At 51.1% G+C, this 26,708-nt stretch overlaps 1 protein-coding gene across 1 annotated transcript in view; it reads right to left on the reverse strand.

Annotated features, from left to right (window-relative positions):
* Nucleotides 1-333: 333 nt before the first annotated feature.
* LOC128728840 (transcriptional enhancer factor TEF-1) overlaps nt 334-26,708 on the reverse strand; it is a 77,290-nt gene continuing 50,915 nt past the window's right edge. The window contains exons 2-10 of the mRNA XM_053822489.1: nt 16,373-16,515; nt 16,268-16,270; nt 15,810-15,948; nt 2,842-2,972; nt 2,257-2,442; nt 1,132-1,335; nt 843-1,066; nt 522-756; nt 334-447 (exon numbers count right to left, since the gene is read on the reverse strand). Coding sequence (XP_053678464.1) covers nt 334-447; nt 522-756; nt 843-1,066; nt 1,132-1,335; nt 2,257-2,442; nt 2,842-2,972; nt 15,810-15,948; nt 16,268-16,270; nt 16,373-16,515 — 1,379 coding nt within the window. The remainder of the gene's footprint in view (nt 448-521; nt 757-842; nt 1,067-1,131; nt 1,336-2,256; nt 2,443-2,841; nt 2,973-15,809; nt 15,949-16,267; nt 16,271-16,372; nt 16,516-26,708) is intronic.

Below are 26,708 nucleotides of genomic sequence, written 5' to 3' on the forward strand. Positions count from 1 at the left end.
TTGATGGGAAGATGTGGCCGCTGTTTGCGGTTGAACGGTTGAAGGATGCGGTAGTATATTCGTCAGCTCGCCGGCTCCATCGACGAGACAACTCGCGAGCCCGAGCGCTCCGGTGTGTGGTTGCAGATGCTGGGAAGGATCTTGATTGCTGAGCTCGCTCACCGTCATGGCGGCTGTAGTGCGTTCGTCTGTCTCGCGGTTTACGCTGGCACTGCTGTTGTTGTTGCCGTCACTGTGCGCGCTGTGGGTGTAGTTCGTGTTCGGATTACTTAGAACGATGCTGTTGCTGGTGGTGTCTAGTCTGTGGTGCACGCGGTGGTTGTTGATTTCTTGCTATTCCTTCACCAGACGGTAGATGTGGTGTTGCGCACCGTGTTCGGAGGTCGATACCTCAAACACGAACGCGACGCACAATAGCGTTTCGTCGGTGTCTTTGTTGGATATGACCTGTAATGGAATGGATACATCAAACCGGATGAGAGGTCGCTCTAGGTGTCGTCGCATGTCCGCTGCTCACTCACCTGCAGGATGGTGAAGTTCTCCAGTACGCTGTTCATCATGTACTTCTCCGGAAGGTGCTTCAGCTTGTTGATAAAGTTGATCATGTAGTCGCACATAGGCGATCGGCTGATCCGGTACACGTAGCGACCGTTTTCGATGCGGGAGTATTCCGTCTCGACCTTCTCCACCACCTGTTTCCCGAAGGAGCACACCTTGGTGGAGCAGGTGATCACCATGTTGTCGTTGCTCTCGTAGCTATAGTGAAAGAGACAAAACGATGTTTAGTTTAGCTTTGAGGTAAGGTCGGGGTAAGAACTCTAGCCAACAGTGCGGATACTTACTGACTGCTGACGCCGTAGAACGCGCCGGCGTCGTTGGCGATGTTCGTGTTAAGGTCCGCCCAGAACTTCACGAGGAAGAACGCATTGCTTGGGCCCTTCTCGTACAGTTCCTTGAGGCCACCGGATTTCTGCGGGAACTTGTCGTAGATTTCCTTCACCTCGACCGACTCCAACAGCGGGTTTGCCGGCGTATCCGCTATATGCACGAACAGATGCTTGTGGTACTGAAACGATAATTAGGAGCATCGTGAATGGGCTCGACATCGACTCTATCATCTCAGATACTTACAGTCTCTTCAGCGCGGAGCTCCAGGTAGGCGCTGTACTCGACCAGACGGAACTTGTGTGTCGCAATGGCGCGTCCCTCCCAAGCATGGGTAGGTTGCAAAGCACCCTCCGAGACGGCGGTGGCCGTCTTCATTGGATAACCAGGCTGGGCAAACGGTTTGACATCCTGGGAGGTGCTCGGCTGCAATCCTGGTTGCCAAAATTGCTGCATCAGTGGACAAGGAAGAGAAGAACACGGACATTAACACCTGGTGCTTCATCGCTAGCACAGTCGATGCTGTGGGCACGGTCGAGCAAGCGGTCGAGCAAGCTGATCATGCCGACGTGCGCAGTTGTAGCCTAATGGCGATGCAAACACGCACAGGGCCGAACAGCGTCTAAGCTGCGCTCTCAAGCTGAGGGAATTGGGCAACATTAATCATGATGACTGGAGGAAAAGCGGATGAGATACTGCAACACAGCGGAATGAATGAAAATCGGTCAAACGAAACGAACGTTGGTGGAGAGCAGTAGCACGAGAAGAACACATGTTTAGAAATGGGGAAAGAAACATGAAAGTGAGTCTACGTTTTCCACGGAAAATGTGTGCATTTTTCCTTTTTATTGTTGGCTTCTCTCCTTCGTAGTTTTGTCTCTTTCTCTGTTTTATCATTAGTAGAAAGTGCAATTTTCAACAATTAACCATCATGTAGAGAAATTCTATAGCTCATGTTACAGCGAATCGTAACCTCCTGAATAGAGAGTGTGGATCCATAATCCAGCATTAAGCATGAACATTCTGAGCGTTCAGAGCACGATCCCCAGCAGTAAGATGAAAAGGAATCTGTGTTTATGGTAAGATCAAAAGGATCCGACATTGACATCTGTACAAAGACTTCGTCTAAGATCTCAAGTTCAAAGTCTGCGCGTCTGAGCAGTCCAAAATAAAGACTCGCCCAGTTCTCGCCCACAAAGATCTCGGTTCGCAACCACACTAGCAACTCGCATTAGTAGCCTGAGGGGGGAGCGCGCAGAGATTAGTCAGCAGTGGATACTTCAGGTCCAAGCAACAGCAGCGGCAGAAGCAACAATTCCAGAAGCGTAGTAAACAGAGCGCAAATAAAAGAAACAAGCGATATACGCTTACACCAGCAGCACCGGCATGGTGAGGGTGGTGGTACGGAAGATGGTGGTGGTGGTGGTGGTGATGATAAGAGGGATTGACTAGGGGAAGGCGACCTTTCGCTGCGGCCATCGTCACGATCTGAGCACTGCTCATGCCGGTCATGTTCGTCGGGAAGACTTTCTCCTTCACACCCATCATCGGGTGATCCTAGGATGACGATTTGGAAACAAAAGTAAACACACGCACGCACACGGACACAGAGGAAGAGAGAGAGAGAAAGAGAGAAAGAGAGTGAGAGTGAAGATACGGAGCACACACACACCGACCAGCAGTGCATCCTTGGAGACGGTAGAAAGGCTGAATAAAGGACGCAAAACTGACAATGATGAAAATTGATCTCGCGACGTCTTCGCTGGGATTGGGAGTTTGCATTCCAACCACGTCAGTAGGGGATTGAAAAGGTGCGCGCGTGTGCTTGTGTGTGTGTGAGGGTGTGTGGGTGGGAGTTTGGGGGTTGTTACAAGGTCAGCTCGTCGTCCGCTGCTCCTCATTTGCCTGCTCCTTTACGCTTCTTCAGCATCGGTTTGTGACCCACGACGCACTTACCACTTTCATTTTGGCCTGGAACTCGCGCAGCTTCCGTCTGGCCAAGACTTGTATGTGCGAGCTGACCTGCTTTCGAGTTCTCGTCTTTCCGGTGCGGAGCTTGATGTAGCGGGCAATCAGTTCGTTGCGACCTGCGGAAGAAGATGAAACGGACACGGGAACGTTAGTACATCCGCAGTAGACGTAGACGGTTGTGTAACGCGATATGGTTTCTTTTGCATGTGTCAAACGACGATGACGCTTTGATTCTTGCCCAGAAGAGTATTGGTGACATGCCATTCTGATCGATATTACTCCATCCTGCACGGCTTTTTGATAGCACCGAGTGGATCCGAGCTATTTCTCGAGCAGGTGTCTATAGAGAAGTTCTTAAAAACTCCCACAATCCGAGAGCATCGCGTGTTAAGGCAATATGCAGCCCCAAAGCCCACCAACACACACAAAGCGAAAGTGAAGAACTTACGGAGGAACATATCGCGCGTGAAAAATTTTCGCGGAATGCGAATAAAATATCGCGAAATAAGGATCGCAAAATTGACTCGATACATCTGCCATCCGGACGAAGCGGCAGTACGGGAGGCAGTGGGCAGCATTATACGCTGTTATTGGACACCTGCCTTCTCCACGTCTTCCACCATATTTTCTCTCCCTCGGTTTCAAGCTGAGGCGTTTTGGAAATAACGTTTTCCAACGAACTCCAGCTTCTCGTCAGCGCTTCGCCAATGGCAATAAATGATGCCGGAGAAGCTGCGCAAGAAAGTGTACCTCCCCCTCCTGCACCAGCACCACCTCCCCCCTGCCCTAACTCCCTCCACCGTTGGTAGCGGCAACGAGACTACTAATTAATTTCTGCACCCATTCGGACGAAATTCCTTCCCTGCGACTTTTGTACTTTATCCTTATTGTTGTATTCTCGTTTTTGTACATTTTCCTCCGTGCTGTCGCCGTCCCGCTCTGGCACGCTTCGGCCTTGGCTTTGCCTTTGTTACGAGTTCTCGGTGGGCTGGGGGTTGCAAGTTTCCCCAAACCGCCCGCTATTCCGCGTGAGCCTCACAAAATCGCAAGCATCCCTTCGCGGGCTTCATCGCACGCGCTCGCGCACCGGAGTTTTATTGTTATTTTTATCATTAGTGTACACATCCCTGCTGTTCTCCCTACCCCTTCCTGTTTGCTCGCCACACGCCCGCCCTGGTTGGTGGTGTTCTAGAAAAAGCCGCCCCAACGAAGGGTTGTAATTTCATCCGCACCTCATCCGGGGTGCTGTCGTGTGGCGTCGTAGCCCCCCCGAAAGCGTCCCACTCAACGCGTGTGTGTTTGTGCCTGCTTGGCACATGTATGTGTGCCCGTTAGGTTGGAAAGTTATTTTCCTTTGACGGCCGTTTTTTTTTCCTTTCTTCCCGTCGTTAATTTCATTCCCTTGGCACCATTTGGCGTCATCCTGCGAAGGTGAGCGCATCTTGCGTCGCTCGCAATGCTCGTTAAGGGCCCGCTTGGGGAGGACTTTTTTGAGGGGTTGGTGTGGCTTTGGGGGTGAGTTTTTTTGTCCCCCTCCCCAGGAGCAGGGACAATCAGGAGGCGGTGCGCGCTCAAAGGCATTCGGGCGCACCATTTGTGCCACGGCGCGTGGGCGCAAATTACTCGCGTCCTCATCATTTCGTGTTTCGCGCCCTGCGAACAGGGCCGCAACGGTTGCCAAGGCGCCACCGAGCGTCTCCGTGTCGCTCCTTGGGGTGCGGCAGGACAGGAGCAATTTCCTGGCGACACTAAACAGGGCCCGACCTCGGGGAGAAGAGTAGTTGAAGCTTTCGGACCTTTTTTCAGGCAAGATTTATTACCAACTCCGTCGCACAACTCTGGCCCTTTACGGTGGCAACGGAGGCCAGTAGGTCTCGCACGGTGAGATAGGATGTGGCTGATCTCGGTCATAATTACAGTCAATGAGACGATGTAATGCGATGTACTTGAGGATTTATTATTTTCCTGAATTTGTCCTTTATAATTCCTTTGCTGAATATTTATTATTTACCCCGCTTTAAGATGCAACTGCTATTGATCGGATTTATTTCCATACCTTCTGGATACGATTTTAAGTGAAAATGGTTGTTGTTAAAACGTAAAAGCTGTCCTTTAGCTGTCCCACAGTGCCCGGCGGCCACACGAGGACACACACCCAGAACGGCCGAATATCCGCCTGCAAGCGCTTTGTGCACCGAGATGAAGGCCCAGACCAAGGCAGAGGGGTGAGTGGTTTTTCTTTTTCCCTCTTTTTCCATTTCCCAACCCGAGCCGGGTTTCGTGTTGCTTCCAGCTTCCGATGCGACCGCGAACCCGAGCGCTCAAGCCACCGACGCGCGGTATGTGTATTCTAATTTTAATTATTGTCCTTTTTCCTTCGCTTTTCCTTCGCGGCACGCTACCTTGCGTGCACCGGCAAGGGTGGGAGAGGGTGGAGGATTGTAAGGGGTGGTGGCCGTTGGAAAAGCAGCGAGGAAAGCGAGAAAAGATGCCGACCCGGAGCCGTGCAGCACATAAAAGGCGGAATGATTTACGGTTTCCCATTCCGTTTCGAAGCCGGAAAAAGGAACACCGTGGTCCTGGGGGCGGGCGTGGGGTACGTGCACGCAAGGAGCTGGATCACTGGGCGGGAGCAAGACGGACTGATAGGCTGGGAGAAGGGAGATAATGTGTTTGATACGCTTGTCAGGAGATATAAAATACGGCAGATGACAAACTGTGCCGGGTGAAGGCGGTACAGCAAGGATTCGGGTTCGGCGCCACATTCGGAAACGCGGCGTGTGTTTCCTCGCGTGAGACACCATTTTCACCGCCAGACTAGGGATAGGGAGCGATTTCACGGTGCTTTATTCCTTATTCGAGCGAAGGAGCGTTATTACGTCTTGCCAAGGGCAACAAGTGAGAAGTTCAGGCTATCTATTTCATCGTTTCCGATAATTTAACGATGCTGAAGTAAGTTAGCCAAGGTATTAAACACTCCCTATGCTTAAGCATACATGTGTTTGTAAATCAGCACACGTGACGAGACGGAGCAAACGCCTTTAGCATGAAAATGACATGCAATAAAGAAAGATGTCAACCAGTGTGCCTACCTTCCAGGCGCAGGGTTAGAATAAAAATCGAATCTGCTGAATACGAGCAGCTGGAATGAAACTAAACCTGCCTGGAAGCGTCCGTAAATAGTGGTATCGATCGCTCCAACTAACAACCTGTTGAACTGGCAGTTTAAAGGGAGCTAAAGGGCTGTTTTGATGCTACATTCCCCGACGGTGAGACTACCGACGTGAGACTCTCAAACTCATGGTGAATGATGAGCGTAAAAATATCATACCAGGCTCGTGACGAAGGTGAGTTTATCTACCGACAATAAATAACGGGGGAAAAAAATGATACACCCTTCTGCCTCCTGGCCGCATGATTTGCTCCTGATGAACCTTTCGTGATTTCACGGATCAAAGAAGCGTATCAGGTGCGATACCGTTTTGCCTCTTCCAGGTCGAACAACCGCGGGGGTTCATAACGCACCACCGAGACGCCACCTTTTAGAGGTGCCAAGGGCGCTTGTTCAGCTTGATCAGGTCCCCACGAAGAAGCACCAAATGCGCGTGATGGCACAAAAACAAGCGAACGGTTTATTTCACGTCACCTTCGCTCGATGGCTGTACCGATGTCGCCACCGTTTGTCTGGTGTTCGAGGACGCGCAACATTTCAATCGAAAGCCACCGCGAGATGGTGCGAGAGTTTATGCACCCACACGACCACTATATTACGCCTGAAACTCGTGTTTTGGGGGGAGGATTGCGACCCAATCGTACCACCGCACGGGAAAATCATCCCCGTCAGTGGCAGGCAGCCTCGAACACAGGCACCCAGGCAACAGGGTAGAGGATTTCCGGGCTTCACCATCCGCCGGCGATGCGAGAGGACACAAAATTGAGAACGTCAACGAACCGAACGGCTTTTGGAGGCAAAAACGGAAAGCACGTGCACGAGTGCGGACGATCATAGCGCTTGAACATGAAAGAGCGGCAAAAAAAATATGTATATTTATATATGGGTAGAAAAGGAGAGCAGAAGAGAGGGGAGGGGGAGAGGGAAACCGTCGCGTTTATAAATTTTATTATAAATAATACAGCGCGGAATTTTGTGCCATCGAAAATATGCCAAGCATTTTGTGTCGAGGAAGAACAATTTTGTGACTCGCGATGTGCTGCAGCCGTGCAGAAGAGTGGTTCCGCCCCACCCGTGGCCATTACTTCCCCCCCCTTACACCGCCACCACCACCACCACTCTCCTTCCTCTACAGCGCATACTTCCCGTGCCCTGTCGCCCATCGGGTAAGCCCCAACGATACGATATACATTTTTTTGTTTTACCTCCCTGCTCAGCCGCACGGTAAAACTCACCAAAAACCCGGAATCTTCCGTTTCACCATGTACCACCACCATCATCGCACCTCACCACCACACGCTTGTAGGTGTACAAATAGCGGCGCAACTATTTCCGTGCTGATGGAACAGCCCCGTGGGTCGCTCATTCCCGGTTTTGTCTCGTCCGTGCGCCTGAAAGGTAGGCAAACCGGTTTGCATTCCCGACTCATTGCGATCCGTGAGCGGGGATATCGCGTTTGACGCCACCGAAGGGCTGCTAAATTGGTAAACCACGCAGGCAACGTCATCTTCCACCGCTAGAGGCGTCAAAAACATCTAAAGAGCACACCAAACCCTGCACACTATCGGTTAATGAGGCCTCTTCTATCGACGAGTTGCGTGCGCTTCCGATCCCTTTTCGCCAAGCTACAAAAAAGGAACGCAGCTATTTCTAATCAATTGCCGGCAGAGAAGAGAAGAAAAATCCCTCCCAACCGTGCGGACATTTTGTCGTGTCAGGGAAATCCTCTTCCCTGGCGCTAGCGGCACGTTCATTAAACGCACAGGCCCTTTTTGGGTGGGTTCGCGACGTTCAAAAAAAAAAATTTTCCCATCAAACACTCACCAGCCAAACGGCCGCAGGCCATCGATGCATCGCCGTAATGCACTGCCTCGCATCGGCTTGAAGTGCAGCGCAAAATCGGAACGTTCCCGGCCGTAAATTAAGTGCACAATCACTGCCACGGTGCCGTGGAGAAAAAGGGCACACCAACAGACGATGCAGGACACCACATCCTGCTCGTATTAGCGCGCTCGCGGTACGACCGAAAGCCACGCCGAAGCGCAGGTTTTATCGGTGTTTCCTGCGTGCTTTTAGTTGTTTTTTGTTTTTCGCTGCTGTTGTTGCTTTCCTCAAATGCTCTCCTTGCTGGGCGCTGAACAGTCCTTTGCTGCGCTGAATAATGGAGCCGTGGAACGCCACTCGCAAGGCACAAATGCATCGCCGGTGCAGCATCGTTTTCGAAGAATGCAAAGCCGCTGCGGGCCCTCGCATCGTTCGGACGCGGTTTGTGCGCCGTGGAATGGCAACCATTATGATCAATTAATTTGCCGAACATCTCTCGTCCGGCTGGTCGCCTGTGTTGGGTAACGTTCGCGATAGGCGCGCGTTGCAATCGCTCTGCAGGAGCTTTCTGCGTTTTTTTTTTCATGTTGTTCGCGGACCAAACGCGAAAGGACCTCGTGTAGAAGCGCGTACAGGCGAGTTGTGAGCTCACACCATTTCGGGCGTCATTCTTCACGCAGTGCAGTAGGCTGCAATCAACTGCACTATGGTTCCCGCAAGGACCTTCGAAGCTACAAGGGGTTGGTATTTTTCAATACCATTTGGAATCATGAATCCGAATGTGCCGTGAAGTGATGAATTACACGATTTTTGTAATGTTCTCGAGGAAATGCGAGCTTAACGTGATATGTATGTGATTTTAAACCTAACCACATTTCAAACTATCGTTGTGTTTTGTATGTAAGTGTAAGGATACGGACAAAAAAAATATTTTTTTATAATTTTTTCTTAAATAAATGAACAAAACAGTTTAAGTGCAGACGAGAATCTTCGCTCACTTTGCATTGATGCATCTACCTATAGGCCTGCGAATGTTTCAAATCCAAAATTGCCATAGCTCCCTTCGTCCTTCGAGCGGGTTGCCTCCATTTTCCTCAGCCACTACCCCCCCCCTCCCCCACCCTCAACCGTCAAGTCGTCTTCCAACAGAAGTCCTTCCAACATTTCGAAAATCGGAATGCGAATGCTCGTCCTTTTCTTCACCAAAAGCAAACAAACCGCACACGTACACGCACACGACCTTTGCCGACGACGAGCTGCAAATACATGTGCCCTTTCACACACACACACACACACGCACACATAGCCAGCTCCAGCGAGCCGACGGTTCCGCTTGCCAGCGCACGCGATCATCCGTACGCTATTATTTATACGCCTCATCCAGCTGTACGAGCGTTGAGGGCGGAGAGACCGGAAGTGCACGGAGTGTCCTTTCCGCACGGATGGGGTGAGCTCTCATGGACACGCTTCTCTTCAACACATCGCGAGGGCAGGGCAAAAAAAAAAATAAAGCGGGCACCACGGAAAACGCTAGCCAAGGCTAAGACAAAGGCGTGGGCGCAGGCCGGGGAAAAGTCAAGGAAACCCCGGGGGAAGGTGGGTGGAAATAAATAAGCGTGCGGACAGGATCGAGGACCGGGTCGGGGGGACGCCTCGGGAAACTCGTGTCCGCATGGCGAGTCCTGCGAAAATGCCCTAAGCCAAGCGTGAGGACAGGAAAAGCGCTATCTCCGATTGACACCTTCTCGTTCTGCTTTTTCGCAAGCCAAGGGAACGGCGGCGGCGGCGTGTGTGTGTGTGTGTGAAAGAGGAGGGTTGACAGAGGGCAGGAAGGCATCTGCGCCGACGAAAAAGGGGTTGCACGGGCGGCCCTTTTCCCAAAGCCAAAGGGCGAGCGCGCGCGCGCGCGTGTGTGTGAGGTTCTGGAGCGATATAAACATATTGCTGCGCGATCGTCCCTCGGTGCGGCGAGATGGGTGGAAGGAGGGGGGGGGGGGGAGGAGGGGAGGTGGTGTGGCATGCATGACCGAAACCGAGACCCAACCCAGGAAAATGAGTCCCACCCGGAAAAGGGGCGCGCCCTGGAGTGAAGGGAAAACCGAACCGGGCAAGGAAAACTATGCCAAGAATGTGCAATTAGTGAACGGTTCCCGCCGGGCACACACACACACACACACGTACAGGCGGGACACACGCACCGCACTGCAGTGCATGCGGGAGGGGGGGGAAGGGGGGGGGATGTCGACGAAGACGACAACGATGGCGACCACGCGCTGGAGGAAGCTACAGCGGGCCCTTTTTCGGCGAGCTCTCCAGATGGTTCAGTTTATTTCCCACCCACTGGGCGCCCGGTTTTTCCATCCACCCCTAACCGGATGTGTGTCCTGCTCGGGAGCTCGTGAACCGTTGGCCCTTGGCCCTCGTACACACACTCACACACACTCGTCCTTTCGTTCGAGCGGGATGTGTTCTTTTTTCTCGCTTTTTTCCATTGTCCTTGAGTGACTGCTTCGAGCGGACTGAGGGTGGAAAATTCAACCGAAGCGAGTCGCTCTCTACCACCTCCTCTCTGCACCAACCCCAACCCTCCTTTCGAGACAACTTGTGGGAGAGATTTTCCCGCCGAAGATCGGACGCCGTTGGCGATTTACTGCCCCCGGGGATATCCATTTTTTTTTCTGGGTCGCTTGTCCTGATTTGATTCTTTTATTAATTTCTGCCATTTCCGAGTCAACGGGGGAGGGGGGGGGGGGGGGGGGAGTTGAAGCAGGATGCGCGAGTCCCTGCTTCTACGCGGTCACACAAGCCATCCAAAACCCAGCAGCAGCTTTTCCAGGACACACCCGGGGCTGGATTAATAGCGCAGGACCCGAGAAGCGCCCTCTGGTAGCGGTTGAGGTGAAGCTCGGTCGTCATCCAGGCAATGAATGAGTCGCACGGAAGGCATCCGACCACCTACCCACCCACGCACCCACCCACATGACGCAAGGACACGAAAATGGCGGAATCGGGCGTGAGGGTCGTGTGCAAATAAATCTTCCACCCTGAGTCGAGTCGAGCGCGACCGGAAACATGTGTATTGTTCATTAGGATTTATGTTCGTGCGGGATATCGTTTTCCCCGCCGCGGCCTTGTTTGCCAACCCGAAGAAAGGACCCTCAAGACGGGGGGGGTGAGCGCATCCTCCAGGCGCGGCTTACGATCGAGCGTTTGTGCGCCTGCAGCCTGGTCACGGCACCAGACTCGCCGCCATTAATTGTGCAAGTCATTTGACCTTTCGTTTCCCGGTGAGCCTTGCCGCTTCGCTGGAGGATGGCCATCTCCTGCGCTGGATTGGCTTTGGGGCGCGAACGCTTTCCACCGTAGGGATGGACGGAAATTGGGCTTTTGAATTATGATTGCGGATATATTATTTCCCCACCCCGCCGGTGCGCAGTTACAGCGGGGAGAGAGAGAGAGAGAGGAGGTGAAATGGGAGGGGTTATTCTCCCCCCCCCCCTCTCCTCCTCCACCTTTTGGCCACGCTCTCCGGGGAGCGAGGAAAAACAAAGAAAATTCCATCCACTCGGCAAATAGTCGAAAAGTTTCGCTGGCAAACATTTTTTCACCATCGAGTTTTTCCACCAACACGGGGAAGAAGCTGGATGCGAGCGGGAGCCACCCATCGTTCATTCGCTGCCGGCCAAAACCATCAGCCTGCGAAGCTGAAGCGACAAGATCAAAAGACCATCCTCGGCGCTTGACGTCGTCGACGTCCACGCGAAACTTTCCTCGTGCGATGTCTTCGGAAAACTTCTTCCACCTCGGTGGGGGAGGGATTTCGTGGGGTGGGGAGGGGGAAGAGGCGGTGCTCTCTCGAATGAATGTCCACCTAACCACCCGGCGCCGTCTTTTGTTACTATTGTTGTTGTGTGTTTGGCAAGATTTTCCAAACCTCCAAGCTCCAGGCCGCACGTTAGACGTCCACTTTCATTTGAATTTCGGACTTCAGCTCCGTGGCCTTCCATCTCGAGCAGCAGCAGCAGTTGCTACCCTCGTCAGCCGGAGTGGTGGATGCGTCCGTCTTGCCTCCACACCACTCATTGTGGGCTTGGCTTTGATCTTGGAACCACCGCCCAGTCCATCCTCTTTATCCCTTTCTACCAACCCAGTGACAAGCGAAGGCGGCAGAGCCGCTTTGGGCAGGATATGGATTGCTTCCAATCATCATCGTCGGGCTCGGGCTTTAAGCAGCATCATGGTCGAGGAAATTAATTTGAATCCCCATAAACTTCCGGCGGTGTTCGGGCGCAAGCGGGCGAATTCGGGGAAAGTTTCAAGCTCAATTGTGCTAGAATATATTTTATATATAATATATATACAGCACGATAAATTATATAAATCAAGCTTCTCATAGAGCGTGATATATATATACCATGCGCATTATGTATACACCGGGAAGAAGTAAATATATTCCCTCGCCAGAGCGAAGCTGACAGGACAATCGGCTGCTGCTGCCTGTGAAAGGAACGAGAAACCGAGCAGAAGCTCGAAAGGGAAGATGTGAGGGAGTCGAAACTTGAAAGAAATTTAATTTGCCGACAAATTGCGAACCATGGGGTTCCTTCTCCCGAGCCGTATTCTTGCACGTACCAACCATGGAGGAGTACCTTCTCGGTTCTCTGGCTTGCCGGCTAGCCCCAGCGCTGCTCAATCAGTAACGAACAGCTTGCGCCCGAGTGCACTAGCCCCATAATCATCACGAGATAATGCCACCGATAATGGTGATGCTGGCGATGAAAGCCATGACAGGCGTTACAGGTCCCGTGGAGGACGCGTTTGCTGATGCTTTTTCTGGGCAAGTGAGGGAAATGAACCGTCGAGAGAAGTTGATGTTGGAGTGAAGATTAGAAACCGAAGGTTAGCTAAGCACGGAAGTGGGTATTGTAAACAGCCGTAGCGTAAATGTTGACCCTGGATTGTCATCTATTTGGGAGCCATTTGTGCTGGCGTCGATGAATGCCGATCACACGTGTTAAAGTGGGAATTTTGACACAGAAAACCAATAGCAATAGATGGCTGGATGTCATGATATGCGTTTGGAGAGTTTACCTTCAACCAATCTCATCTCTAGTTATAATATTGTACGGTCTGAATGACTTATTCATTCTATTACACACTCAAACAACTACGCAATAGATCATCCTTTAATCCTTTTGTTAGTTATCTATAATAGGCGAGAGTCGGTGCGACTCAACTGCACAACTAGAATTAACTCCTGCTGATTCAGGTGACCATTTTGCCTATCATGATATGCTCAAGGCTCACTGACAGAGCTAACATAGGCCTTCTAGACCGGCAGAACATATGTACCGTGCAATAATTTTGGACAACTTCCAAACCCAACAGCTCGGCTCCTCCGAAGGTGCCAACGCGTCACCAACAACCACACGCACACTCGAGCAACTCCACGTCAACGTAGACCGGTGTTCGAAGCGGACTTCACCGTAAGTGGGGCACAACGCCGCACACACCACAGGGGCGTCGAGTTGCCGCCAGCCTACCGACCAGTTTGACCTGTTCCAGCTGTTAGCCGCAGGGGCAGGACAACAACGAGTGCACACTAGAACAGTGGACCCTTGCACATAACGGCGCTCGGTGGGTCATACGTCTGGTTCGGTGCTGTTTGCCTGACAGTATTCTGGTTTCGAGCCCGGCTTGAGGCGTTCGGAAATTATGCAACGACGACAGCAACTCGAACAGACCGTTTCGTTGTTGTCAACCGAGCGCGGGTCCAACCAGCTCCAATTGTGCTGATGTGCTGGGAGATCACGTTTAGGTTTGTGGGTCTCAAAAACGAAGCTAAAATTGGGAAACCCGCTACAGCTGGATGGAGCATTCGAAAAGGAGTTTACGTAATGATGAAAACTTCAAAGATCATTTATTGGAGACTTCCAAAAAACACAATGAATTCATTGACTTCACTCCATAGCACCCTTTTTGTGCTTGCGAGGAGCATTTTTGTCACTCGCATAGGAATAATATGTGCATTGTGCGTTGCCGTAACGACTGCACCTACCAAAAACCTCAGCCATTACTGCTGACAGCACCATCGCAAAACCGCAACGCAGACACATACGCGGTGGAAAAGCTCCTCACAATCAAACACCGCTTCACTTCACCCTAAGCCCGCTGGTTTGTTGCTTCCCGGGCACGTTTCTGCCGTACACCGATAGACTTGAACTTGAACCTTCTGCCGACGCGAACACGCGCGAACCGATATCGAGCAATGGTGGTAGAAGCACGCGCGTGCTTCAAACTTGGATCGCGATTTTTTTCTTTTCTTTTTCTGCTGCTCCCTTTCACAGCGAGTAAAACAAAACAAAAAGGAGCGAAGCAAGCGGGGCGACAACAAAATAACGCCGTTGGGAGCGCGAAAAGGAAATTGGACCAAGCGAAGCAGAAGTTGCTGGCGACCGTCGCTAGAGTGCGCTCTCTTGAAGACCTCTCACCCTTAAGAGTCTAGAGGTGGTGTTTGGTTTTTGCTTTTTTTTTCGCGTGATCGTGAAATTACGAGAGCGAAATCTGCAGATCAAGTCACCATCTCGTTGAGTTCCTCCCTCTCCAGGTGGACATCCCAGAGAAGAACTCCTGGACCTTTCACGCTACATCACCCACCGCCCTGTATAGGGCGGACGTACTTTGCTCCAATTAAAAGCCATGACAACCAGCGGAACCAGCACACCATGGGCTCGAGAGCACTCGAGTAACGTGAAACCGCCAGCCAGCAAACCCGTAGTAGCGCGTAGTACCGGACCAGCAGCGCGGTTCACTAACGGTGGTCGGTGCCACCGCACACCATCATCATCATCATCAGGCAAATTGCTGCCAGCGGAGAAAAAGGCCACACGGAGATGGGTGGCAATCGGCACGAGATAATGGGGACGAAGAAAAAGGTCCTTTTCAGCGGGATCATGTTTGCGCGCTCGTGAAGGAGACAGTCCAGGGCAGGGGATAATTAGCGAAACGGCTAGCGTGTGTATGTCGCCGGATCGACTTCTCTGTCGGTTTGCAAATTGTATCCGTTTTCAAGCTCGCGTAATCCGACCGCGGGCCGGGTGGAGAAGTGTGAAATAAAGATGTATCGCCCATGCTCGATGAGGGCTGGAAACTCAACCCCGTGCTACTTAATAGCCTAGCCAAGGTTTGCGCTTCTGTTCGGCTAGTCTGCTTAGAAAAATAACGCCTGAGGGTGTTCTGGCAGGCAGGTGAGCGTGGGGTGTAACACTTCAAAAGGGTACCTCTGCCATGGTGGGTCTGACAGCTGTGGAAACGTATTCTATCACTGCCATCGATAAGACAAGCCGACGCGGAAAGGGTTACCTGCTTGGTGACCGTGATCACCCATCAACACTGGGTGAATGGGACGCCTCGAGCGGTGCATGTAAACGGGGTTGGTGGTGCTCTTCCACGCGGACTTGCGCGACCAAACCGCGGTCAAACCACAATGGTTTTCAACGTCCGGTCGCACGATAAGATAAAAAGGGCAAGCAGTAACTGAGCGTGTTCCACCTGTGTTGGAAGGAAAAAAAACCACCCCTCGCGGGGGTGAGCGAGAATAGGGTGGTTTAGGGGTTGTAGGAGAGCCGCGAAGGCGACAATTGTTGCATCTGTTTTGCCCCACCGTCCAGTTTGTAGTTCATTTACAGGGCCGCGGTGATTTTAGACGACGTTTTGTCGATCGTGCGATGGAAGTGTAATGTCACCGAAGCGACAACATGGCGGACGTAGAACACAAACCACTCTGTAAGGGGTTTATAGCACATTCCATGATGTGAAGGGCAAATTGGGCATGTTTGATTATCGATTCTAAACTGAGGGATTGAAGAATCGATAGAATGGGCTTCGCTTTACCCTAGCACCAAGCTGAACTGACACTGATCTTGTACTGGAAAGAGAGCGATGCTTAGGTACTTACCATACATTTTGCCTTCCTCCGAGAGGATAATTTTTCGACGGCCGCACGGTGGATAGATGGCTAGGGCCTCCTGAAAGCTCTGCTCGATGTCCGGACTCCAGACACCCTCGGCATCCGCCGACGACAGATCCTGTTCGTCCTAACGCAACCGGGCCGTGGGAAGAGAAAACAAACAAGGAAGGTTTGGGGGTAGGTGTCGGAAGGAGAACAGGAAAGAAAGTGTGAGTGTGTATGCGGGTATTCTCAGCGGTCGAGGACCGTTTGGAATGTCGTAGACTCCACGCAACGACACGCACAAAAAACACCAAAGCAGCTGAAATAGAGTTTGCTTTCTTAAGGTTCAGTCTCCATAAAGACTCTCAGAAAACCTCGACCTCTTCAGCTACTTCTGGCCATCGTGCGTGCCCTGCGTGGGGCTCTAACTCGCCGTCGACGTGGATGTCATGTGTAACACTTACGTCCTGCAAGCGAAAAGAAAGAGAATGGTAATGAGCAAATGATTATGCGTACTCGAGACACCGTAAAAGTTATTCTTGGGGAGGAAAACAGCCAATCGTACTTACATCGCTCATGTCGCCGACGTCCAGATGCTTGCCGCCATCCACGCCGGATCCGTTGGTGTCGTCCGGGACCAACGAGCCGGCCGTTGGTCCTGGACCCATCTGTGTCCACCTTGCCGTAATGGTGCTGGCTCCCAATCCACTATCTGTTGCGGGCGAAAAGAGAAGAAAGCCACAGTTAATCTAAAGGTCGTTCACTTCCACCAGACTTGACGTCCAGAACCTGCCTCCAGCGGCCATTACTGAGCTCTGGACGTCATCCTGTAGGCGAAGCTGGCCTAAATTTGTACGTCTTTTAAAATGCATGCATAATTGAGAAATTCTTTTTCACATGTCCAAACGATAAAAACGTCCGTTCTCTGGGCGACCTCTTCCCTGAGGATGCCGCGAAAGGACACGCACAGAAAAAAAGGGCAAACATAAAACGCAACGTTAGCATCCTCAAATCGCCACACGAGACCGTGTAAAAACGAAAATGCAGCAGTTACGAACGAAAAAAAAAAAACGTGAGCGTGAATGGAAATGGGCGCTTATTAATTATGCGCCCCTTCCGGACCCTAGATAGGGTGTTGTGCCCGTAAACTGGTACTTGGGACAGCTTTGTTGCCTTACGGGGCCTTTTCCACACGCATTGTGGCTCTTTGCAGCATGCAGGAAGGTCATTTGCACCGTAAACCAGCCGAATCACGCGGCCCGTTGAAGAGTCCCAGTGCTACTGTCGCCGTTTTGGGCGTTTGGGCCCAGTTTCGCCCTTCTCGCATCTCTCGCTCGCTCACACGCACATTCTTCCACAAAAAGGGCACACAATAAAAGCAGCATTTCGAAAAGGGTCCGTCGTGCGTATCCTGCAGGCAGCCGCACACCGACAGGACCCTACGAAGGGGCAGCGAATAAAGAGCAAAACTTGCAACATTTCCCTTGCGCGTCCGGTGTTTGGGCCCGAGTTTTCCCAGTTCGTTTTCCAACCAACCAACCAGCTCTCGAGGGGGTGCATGATTAGATCCTTTTTGGCCGTGGAATGCACGCACACAGCCTCGGTGACATCCGGTCGGACAGCTGCAGGGTGCGGACGTGTTTCCCCTTTACCGGATTGACGAGACAAAAACCCCTCGCGTCGGTAGCGCACCCGCGGCTTACGCCACTCGGGAACCAACGGCTTCATCTGGGCCGCAGGAACCCTTTTTCGTGGGGTCTCGAATTTCGCCCGAAGGGCAAAGGCAATGGGTTCCTTTATCGAGCGAGATATGGGGGAGAAGAGAAAAAAAAACAGGGCGCTTTTTCCAGTAGAGCGTGCTCACGAACCAAAACGTCATGCAGCTAGCGTGCCGTTGCGTGAAGGTAGTTGCACCTTCCAATCGGTACAAAACAGATGGTAGCATCCAGCTACGATGGTTGACAGCGGAACGGTGTCAACAACGCGATGGGACATTATCTTACGGAACCGTTTTGATGTTTACACAATCTTCCACTATGGGTATGAGATGACGCACGGCGTCAGCGTGTACGTCCGTCAGTTCTTATCGCGGTTACTCATACTCGCGCTACGAAGCGTTTGCTACGTGTACCAGTTGCAGTACTTCTCGAGCGGGTGTGCTGCTAAATTGCTTGCTAGGTTATTTCCTCGAGAGAGTCACAAAAGTACGACCGATGACAGTTTTAACGACGCTCTAAAAATCACTTTAATGGCGATCGAACGGGCAAATGCGACAACAATGTGACACACTGTAAAAGCGAGTAAAACATCACCACACTCACACACACTCAGCCAAGCAAAAAGATGGCGTTTTGATTATAGATTGATTTTGAAGGTGTAGTTGGAGCTCATAGCTTGTCTCTCAATAACATTTTAATTGTCTTATTTTGCTGCAACTGCAGAAGCAAAACTCGATAGTTTCTGTAAAGCATGTGGCTTTGTGGCTCAAGCCAACAGCTTCCACAGTGTGTGCGAAAAGGGACGCAAATATTAACAGGCAATAACCAACAACGGCACATCGATTCAAAATAGGTTTGAGGGAGCAAAAAAAAAAAGCAAACTAAGAAGACAAAATGCCAGTATCCACTTTCACCCACCTTTTTGCTAATGGCAGCTAGTTTCCCAGCCGGTGGCGGTGCCAGGAGAGCGGGGATGGGAAAAACCGCGCGAGGGGAAGCAAAATGGTGGCCCAATCCCAGCGTGGCATCGAATGAAATTAAATCACCCAAGCCGCCCTTGCTCGCGTGGTGGACCGCAGCTGCAAGGGCTTCTCTAATGATTGTGGTTGAAATATTCGTTTGATCTCAATTAGAAGTGATTGATTAATTTTCCCTCCCCTCGGAGCCACCCACCCCCCACCACACCCTTCCCTTGCCAGCTATCTTATCGCAGCCGCCGCGCTCGAGCAACAAAGAACAATGATAACGAGCGGGCCTTTAGGGCGTGCGAAGGGCCAACCGAGTAGAAGAGACCGATTAATGTAGAGCACGCGTGAATCCGCGGCCGCGCATAACGCGCGTCTTTGTGCCTCGCAGAGCGTAAACATGCGTTTTCTGCGGGGGGGGGGGGGGGGCTTCGGAACACGCTGGGTGGCAAGGGCCGCACTGGAAACCCTACCAAACCAGCCACCGGCTCGCAAAAGCGCAGCTTGGAAGCCGCGAACACGCAATTTTGTGCTGCCGCGCGAGGCGCATTCCTACTGCGCGCAAATTCCTGCAACCGGCCGCGTGAACGCGCGTGTTTGAAAGCGATGCCTGGCGCACGCGGGTGATGGAAGGCGTCATGTTGGGCTTTGTGTGGACGTCGTCTTCACCCTCATCTCGCCCGGCGGCACGGATTGAGCCTTGTGTGAAAAGCGCTCGTCCACGAAGGCCACGGTTTGTGCGCGTTTGTTGGTGGAAAATTCGGCCCCATGGGAGAAAAAAAAACCTGTCAAACGCGAATAAGGCGCTTATTGAGCGCCATCATGGCCGCGAACCCATCGAAACCAGCGGCCGGCCGAAATCGAGTTGATGGTGGATGCATGCTTAACGCGTGAATACGCACATATAAACGTAATGACAGCTTTTCAGCGTGCTGCCGCAATGGCTGCAATCGTCGCACGTGAATTCAATCACACGCCAAATCACACACACACACACACACACACCACGGATTGTTGCAAGCCCTTCGAAAACCGACCCAAACCGGCCACGATAATTGACCGAAGCTGGAGCCCGTGGCTGGATTTATGTGTAGCAAACCGGTCATTTTGGAGCGTGGCTAATTCCATCTCAGCTCAGCCACGTGGTGTTTTCTTGCACTGGAAGGGGGTGCGGTGGGAGTCCGCGAAATCACCCTTTCACCCCTTTTTATGCACCCCCTCCCAAACGCCCATGGCTCGCCGGGTTTAAGCTCAGCCGACCAGCTGCGAACCAGCGAACCAGTAGGGCAGTGAAAATAAAACAAAAAGAGCCACGAGCAAAACTCGAAAAGGAACGTATCCTCTCGTCGTGGTAAAAGGGGGTAGGGGGGTGGGGTGGGAGGGGGAGGGGGGAGTTTCGGATGGCGAAGGGTCGTAAGCTGGGCAGTAAATTTTATGTGTCGACGTTAAGTTATTTTCATTTAATGTTTTTTTTTCTCCACCTCAAACCCGTTACCATTTCCCGCCCTACTAAAGCGCCCTTTACTCCCCACCTCCTCCCCCCACCCCCCCAAATCAAGTCCGTGCAGCGGACGCCATTAAAACCACTACCAGAAAGGGCCGAAGGGACAGCCGAGCGGGCTACAACAATGAAAAAGCGAGGGTGGTATGGAAGAAAAAAAAAAGTGCACGAATTCAGCAACCGAGAACGCACCAATACCAAACCGGCACATTTACACAATCCCACCGCACCGACGGCTTCTGGTGGCGCTTTTCCGTTTTTCCCCGTTTCCCAGGGATGTCTCAAACTCGGAACAAAAAGATTACACCTCGCACAGGCGCCACCCTGCGTAATGCGCCCCATCCTACCCTTAAAAAAGGAGTTTAATAGCACGATTCACACTAACACGAAGAAAAAAAAACACGTGAGTATGTTTGGGCGGGGGAGTTTTCGGCGGCGCGTCCAGGGAAGCCTCCCATTTAAGGACACAACGGACACAAACAATTTTCCCGACGGAAGGTCTCCGTTGGTTCGCGAGCACCGCACGCAAGCAAAGAGAGCAAGGACGAAAGAGGGCCACGGTTTAAGGACCACCTTCTTCCTTCCGATGGCCAACCGGAGCGCATATAAAACTGCAAATTCTTTCGCGAGCAGTCACCGGAATGTGGTGAAATAAAACTGAAATTAAATAAAAACAAACCCACCAGGCAATGGCACGCGAACGCGAGGCACTCCTGGAATAGCTAACTAAATCCTTTTTGCGCTATTTTCGTCCTCTCGCTTCGTTTTATCGTTCGGCGGGCAAGATGGCGGTCTGGTGAATAAACAACGAAGCAGTTCCACCGGCCATAAGGACACTTTAATGCGCGCCTAAATGGCTCGTAATGAGTGATAAGCTAAGTAACACCAATAAGCGAAGGAAGAAACGAGGGAAGTGGTTTAGATTCGAAGGCGTTGCTTATTTTCGCAACCCACCAGCACTCGTAGCAAATTGATCTTCCACCGAGGGGTGAGAGGACGGGTGGTAGAGGGTGCGGGTGCGGGTGCGAGTGCAGGGAAGGAAGCAGGGATGGAAGGGGTGTAGGGCGATCGATGAAATAAACATGAGTGAAGGGGTCGCGCGCCCCATTTGACCAGAGACCGTGGTTTCTGAGGCTGCTCTCAAACGGAATTGGCACAAAAAGAGGGAGATAGAACGAGATATAGACAAAGATAAAGATAGAGAGAAGGACAATAAGAGCGAAGGAATAAGAGAAGGAGACGCTAGATGATTAGAATTACATTTCGATAACGTATGGAAGGGATCAAGCGGCGGTAGAACACGATCGAGTAAGTGGTGTTTCTGTGGAGCGCGTGGCTTTTAGCGTTGTTCGTATGTGTCCATGAATGTTTGTATATGTTTTTACCCATTCTCCAAGTTCCTCCCCCTGGTAATTCACCCGCCAGCCGCCCTTTTAGATCCACCGAACGGCTAAGAGAAACTGTCACGCTCGGAACTCGATCGACCTCGAGAGCCCGTCCAACCGCGCACCACGATCAAGCTGGCTTCATAACTCAACCCCACCTCAACTTCTCGATCACGGCACCGTAACCCTCGTCGCCTTGCAACCGCAGCTGGCCTTCGTTCTCGTTCGTTTGCTGTCTGTGGCAACTTCAGGCGGGCTGCGCACACCACACAGCAGGTGAACGCGTGTGCGAATGTGGCTGGTTTGCGAATCGTCACACTTGCACGAGACCTCACTTAACTGCAGTCGCGAGCTTCAACCCCTCCAGCAGCCTGCGGGTGTGACTCAAGTGTCGCCAATGCGCAACAACATGCCGCAAAATTAGAGCGCACGTTTGCGTGGCCGCCATTTTCGTAGTCCGCGAGGGCTTCTTTGAACGCTCCATTCTAGCCGTTTATCAGCACTGGGCTCAGGGATGCAACTCTCCGGCGAAGACGAAAGCCGCAAGATCAGTCAGAGATCTGCGGGATGAGTCGAATGTATGCGGGCGAGTGTTCGATTTTCGATATTTGCAACATTAGCTGTTTTTTTCATCCCCAACGGAAGGGATTAACGAAGGCCTGCATGGATCGTTTCATCGAGGGTGTTTGTTAAAAAAAAGCACTCTTACAGGAAACGATAGAAAGGAATGACAAAATGATATGACCTCTAAGAAATAGGGATTAAAATTGGGGAAAATTTATGACTCAGTAAGGATTTGGTCGTATTTTATGAAGTGCATTATCCAATGTATTTGTAATTGTCTTTTATAGGGATATAATCCCATCTCAAGCTTTGTGGGAAGCTTTGTGAGAACTTTGATGTCTCAATGTAATCAATAAATAACTTGTAAATTGAAATGACCATTAACAATTTATTTAAAAAAAAATACAACCTAATATGGGTTGCTCTTCGTACTGACTTTAATAGATAAAATTTAATACATAAATAACCATCACATCAAACCATCGTATCGTAGCGTATCGTTCTGCTGAAGAAAAACACCCATCAACCAATTTACTGAATGATACATAAAAGGCAAACCAGCTCAATAATCCAAAAAAGGTAGCCGGCAGAGGAAGTTCTCTGACCCTTCCAAAAAGCGACCCTCGTGTCGCGTTCGGTTTCGGTAAAAGGGCTCAGGTAAAAGAGATGCGAGGCAAAGAAAAGCAAACACCAAGCAAAAAGGCCACCCCGTTCGTATCGAGATGCCGTCCTAAGGACCGGCGATGCATCCGGAAGAGCACGCGCGGCAGAAAGAAGGCCAGTGACATCTCCCTTGCCTTCTCGCAACTACGACACCCAAGCAGTTCGGCTGTCAACCATCCCACGTACGTAGCTCACCATCGCCAGTGTTCAAATTTCCCTCCAAGACGACGACAACGCCGTGAGGATGCAGTTTGCATACTAAACACGACCCCGATGCCCGCCTGGGGCCGGCTTCCTGTCGGTTACGTCCTGTGGCGACGTGAAACGACGATGGTACGGGGTCTCGTGGCGTCACAAAAAGAAAAGAGGAACAACAAAGAAAATAAGGGAACATGTCAAGCAACACCGTGTGGGTGGAGAGCGAGAGACCGCGAACAGGGCCGCCTCCGATCGTTCTCGCAGGGCAAATATTATTCCACCCAAATCATGACATTATGCCGTTTTGCGCGGCGCGTGGAAATCACGAGCACTTTCTTTTGTCGGCTCGTGTGTGCCAGGCGCTTGTGTACGGATCAAAGGACATCGATAATGGCGGCATTTTCCCATCCGATGGTGCGCCATCCCACGCGGCATCACGTCAGGTCGAACTTTGGTAGGCTTTTCGCACCACACACAGGCCGAGTTGACTTATTCCGCGCAACAAGTGGTTTTCCGTACGAGCGAGAGTTTGGTCTACGAAAGCGACCCCTGGCGGCGGCACAGTAAGGTAGGATTCTGGTGCCTTCTCCATGGGTGCATGGAGAAGATGACGTCCTACCTGAACGGTGTTGCTTGGCGCCAGAGTTTTATGACCGGTACTGTCGTCGGTGCGCCTAATGAGCGGTGCCACTGTTCCTAAGTACCCGCAGGGCAACATCGTCGCTTCAATAAAAGCTGAAGACGCGTTATTATGGATCGTAAAAAAGGGAACCGGTTCCTCTGGCGAGCACTCCTGATTACCTTCCCGGGTTTCCTTTTCGCAACGTCATGAGTCGCGCGTGGAAATTACGCCATTTATTGCAGCCCACCCGCCCAGACGTAATCCCGATGACCTCTGGAGGTATGGCGGGCTTTGGGAGGTCATTGTTGACACCTGTCAACCTGGCTGGCGCCATGGGAAGACAAACGGGATTCGAATCACGCGCATATCGGACACAAAGCCATAGTGGACCGTAGTGTCCGTCAAAAACGTCTGGTACCACCGTCATGGTTGACCGAGGACTAAGTAAAGCGTCCAGCGACCTGGGACCGAACAACGGAACTGTCGACCTTCATTTCGATACAGTTCGTTTATCGGCAGGAAGTTCTTTTTTCGTTGTTGAAGTTTGGACACATCTCGCTCGCTTAACATACGGTCAAAGGTGAAACGCGTGTCAGGTTATGTTGACAGTAGACACTCGATGGTTCTTCATCACAGCAGCGGAACCTTTCTCTACAGACACACACAACACTTTACAACTGAAAATTGAAACTATCCAGACATGCTTCTACAACATCTTCAAGCAGTCTTAATCAGTTGGTTTAAAGCACACGAATCAAACAGGGCTAAGTGTATGGTTTTTTTTCCAATAGGTAAAAAGCAAAATAATAGTAAAAAGCAATAATAGGCAAATAATAGGTATTATTTGCTTCAAAAAAGTTCTAAAATTCTTCTTTCTTCTGGCATAAAATCGAGTTCTTATTTTAACGATCTCCAAGTGCGACTTCAATGACGCCGAAGATCAAGTCAACTTTGTATCCCCCTCAGCCCAACAGCACTGCTCAGAAAGAGAGGCAAATGTCAAAAGTCTCGCCACACGAACGCACCCAAAACCCCGGGATTCGTGGAAGGATCAAAACGCGCCAATCGATGGCACCGTTTCACAACCGGAAGATCTCGATTAGCGATGGAACGGGGCAACGGCAGAGGCGATAGAAGACCGTCTGTCTTCGAGGCGCGCCCGACCCGGCGGCGTGAAGATGCGGTCCCGAAAATTAATAGCGAAATTTGAATTTCAAATGCACCCCCTCGAGCTCGGAAAGGGCGAGTGGAGAGAGAGAGAAAAAAATACGGCGGTCATTTAAGTGATGAGTGGCGTCAAAGCGGCACAAATTTAGCTTCGGGCTTTGTCCCGCTCGAGGAAGCGAAAGATCCTTTTCACGAGAAGAACGATGAGTAAAGAAGCTAGAAGGTAAAAAGGATGTCTCGGTTCCAGCCCGCGGTTGGATAGGAGAGACTGAAGTATGTCACCTAGGTAACGCACCTTGACTCAGGAACCCGTGGGAACGAGCGAAGGACCGACCTGACAGGCGCCGCAATGTTACCAGATCCCCAAGACACCACCAGACGAGGACGCTCGCACACTCTCAAATGCTCTTTGTCTCGTCTCAACCCAAGACACTTGTTGCTAGTCCCTTGTGCTTCTGGTGCGAGTTTCTTCGCATCGCTTTAGGCGCACTTTCATCCCTACCCATGTTCCTACACGCTTTTCTGTGGACCCATCGAGCCGGGAAGTGTTTTGGGGTCAAATCGTACCAAAAGGGGAATCGAACCCGTCTTCGCCAGCACGCACACTCCCGCAGAAGCTGAAGCTGGGAGCAGGAGTTGGAGCTGGGAGCATCTCCCTACACACCGCTGCCCGGGGTGGTAACAGGAGACGAAGAGAAAGCACGGAAAAGCGTCCTCTGGTGGCGTCGGTAAGAAGTTTTTCAGCCTCATTCGCGTTCCGCTCGCAGCAAACGTGTGACTCATAAATTGTACGCAGCATTGGAAGGAGAGCAAAAAAAAAAAAAGAATGCCCAGCATAACGAGTGCGGCGGCCCACGGTGGAAAATCGCTGCATAAAGCCAGCCAGTCGGCCTGGTCCAGCTGAATGTTTGTTTCTTTTTGCTGCTTTACTATTACTGTTTTCTTGCTGCCGTCGCTTTCTCGACATATGCTTACGGTTCGATACGGCGAGATTGTTGCGCAGCATGAATCATTCGCGCCTTTGGGACGCACGTGTGGCGGGTGCGAGTTATACGACCGAATGCGCTCTTGACCCTTGGATCACCGAATAGTGAGGGAGAAAGCCGGGAGGGTGGGGGAACGGGGAGGGTAGTCTAAAGGGCTAAGAAGGAGAGCGGAGGCAATGAATCACTCGGCGAGCAGACCGCACATTTAGCGACCGTGCAAGCGTGCGCCTGATGCGTGTGCCAGAAAATCGCCGCTTTTGAATCAATATTTTTATTACTTGCTGTTACTAGTCCGCATCTACGTGTGGGAGAGTGATGCATGATGGTTTCTGCACTCCAGCTTGTCGGTTTGCTCATGTGCTCACAGCGATTGATGAGGTACAGTTTGCAAAGTCGTTTGCTTTAAGCCTGTCCTCTATTTCACGGATGTACACCGCACGCTGCCTGACAGCTGTCAGAAGTACCCGTTACGATTTAGGTGATAGACATATATCAAAATTTAACAACCGAACTTTGATCTTCCGTCGAACTTCCATCAGAAACATCACTAGCGGCTGTTGTAAAAGGTAATAAATTTTCTTCGCGGATGCTCAAAGTATCGATGATGTATGCTGTATGATGATGTATGCGCATTTACGGCACGGTCGTTTAGAAGAAACGCTATTAAAAGATGATCTTCATCTCAAAAATATCAAGCCTAAACCAAACTTCTTTTATATTTCTAGTTTATGAAAGGCTATATTATCACTCTAGACATACGTGCTAAGAATAAAGTGTTCTGATTCTTCAACTATTTAGGGCACTCTAGTTTCGCTTATAAGAAGAAACCTTATTGAAAGATGATCTGCTACTCATCCGAAAAATATTATTCTCTTGGATCCATCGAAAACCAGCTTAAACATGTGCATCTTTAACCAGCTTCAGCCAGCCAAGGTGGTATTTCCGGAAGATCCCGCAATTAATCGGCCAATGCCATATTGCGTACTAATTATAAGCACGGTTAGCTAACTCTATAGCTCTTCAGATCCTCTCACCTCAATAGAAAAGGTATACAGAGCAAGTCTTCACCGTCGTCTCGTTTAATTGTCACTACGCAGATTGTTAGGGAAAGCAAATAATTCATCCAAAGTAGAAGA

This window comes from Anopheles nili, chromosome X (genome assembly GCF_943737925.1).
Source record: "Anopheles nili chromosome X, idAnoNiliSN_F5_01, whole genome shotgun sequence".
In the NCBI taxonomy this organism is placed as follows: Eukaryota; Metazoa; Arthropoda; class Insecta; order Diptera; family Culicidae; genus Anopheles; species Anopheles nili.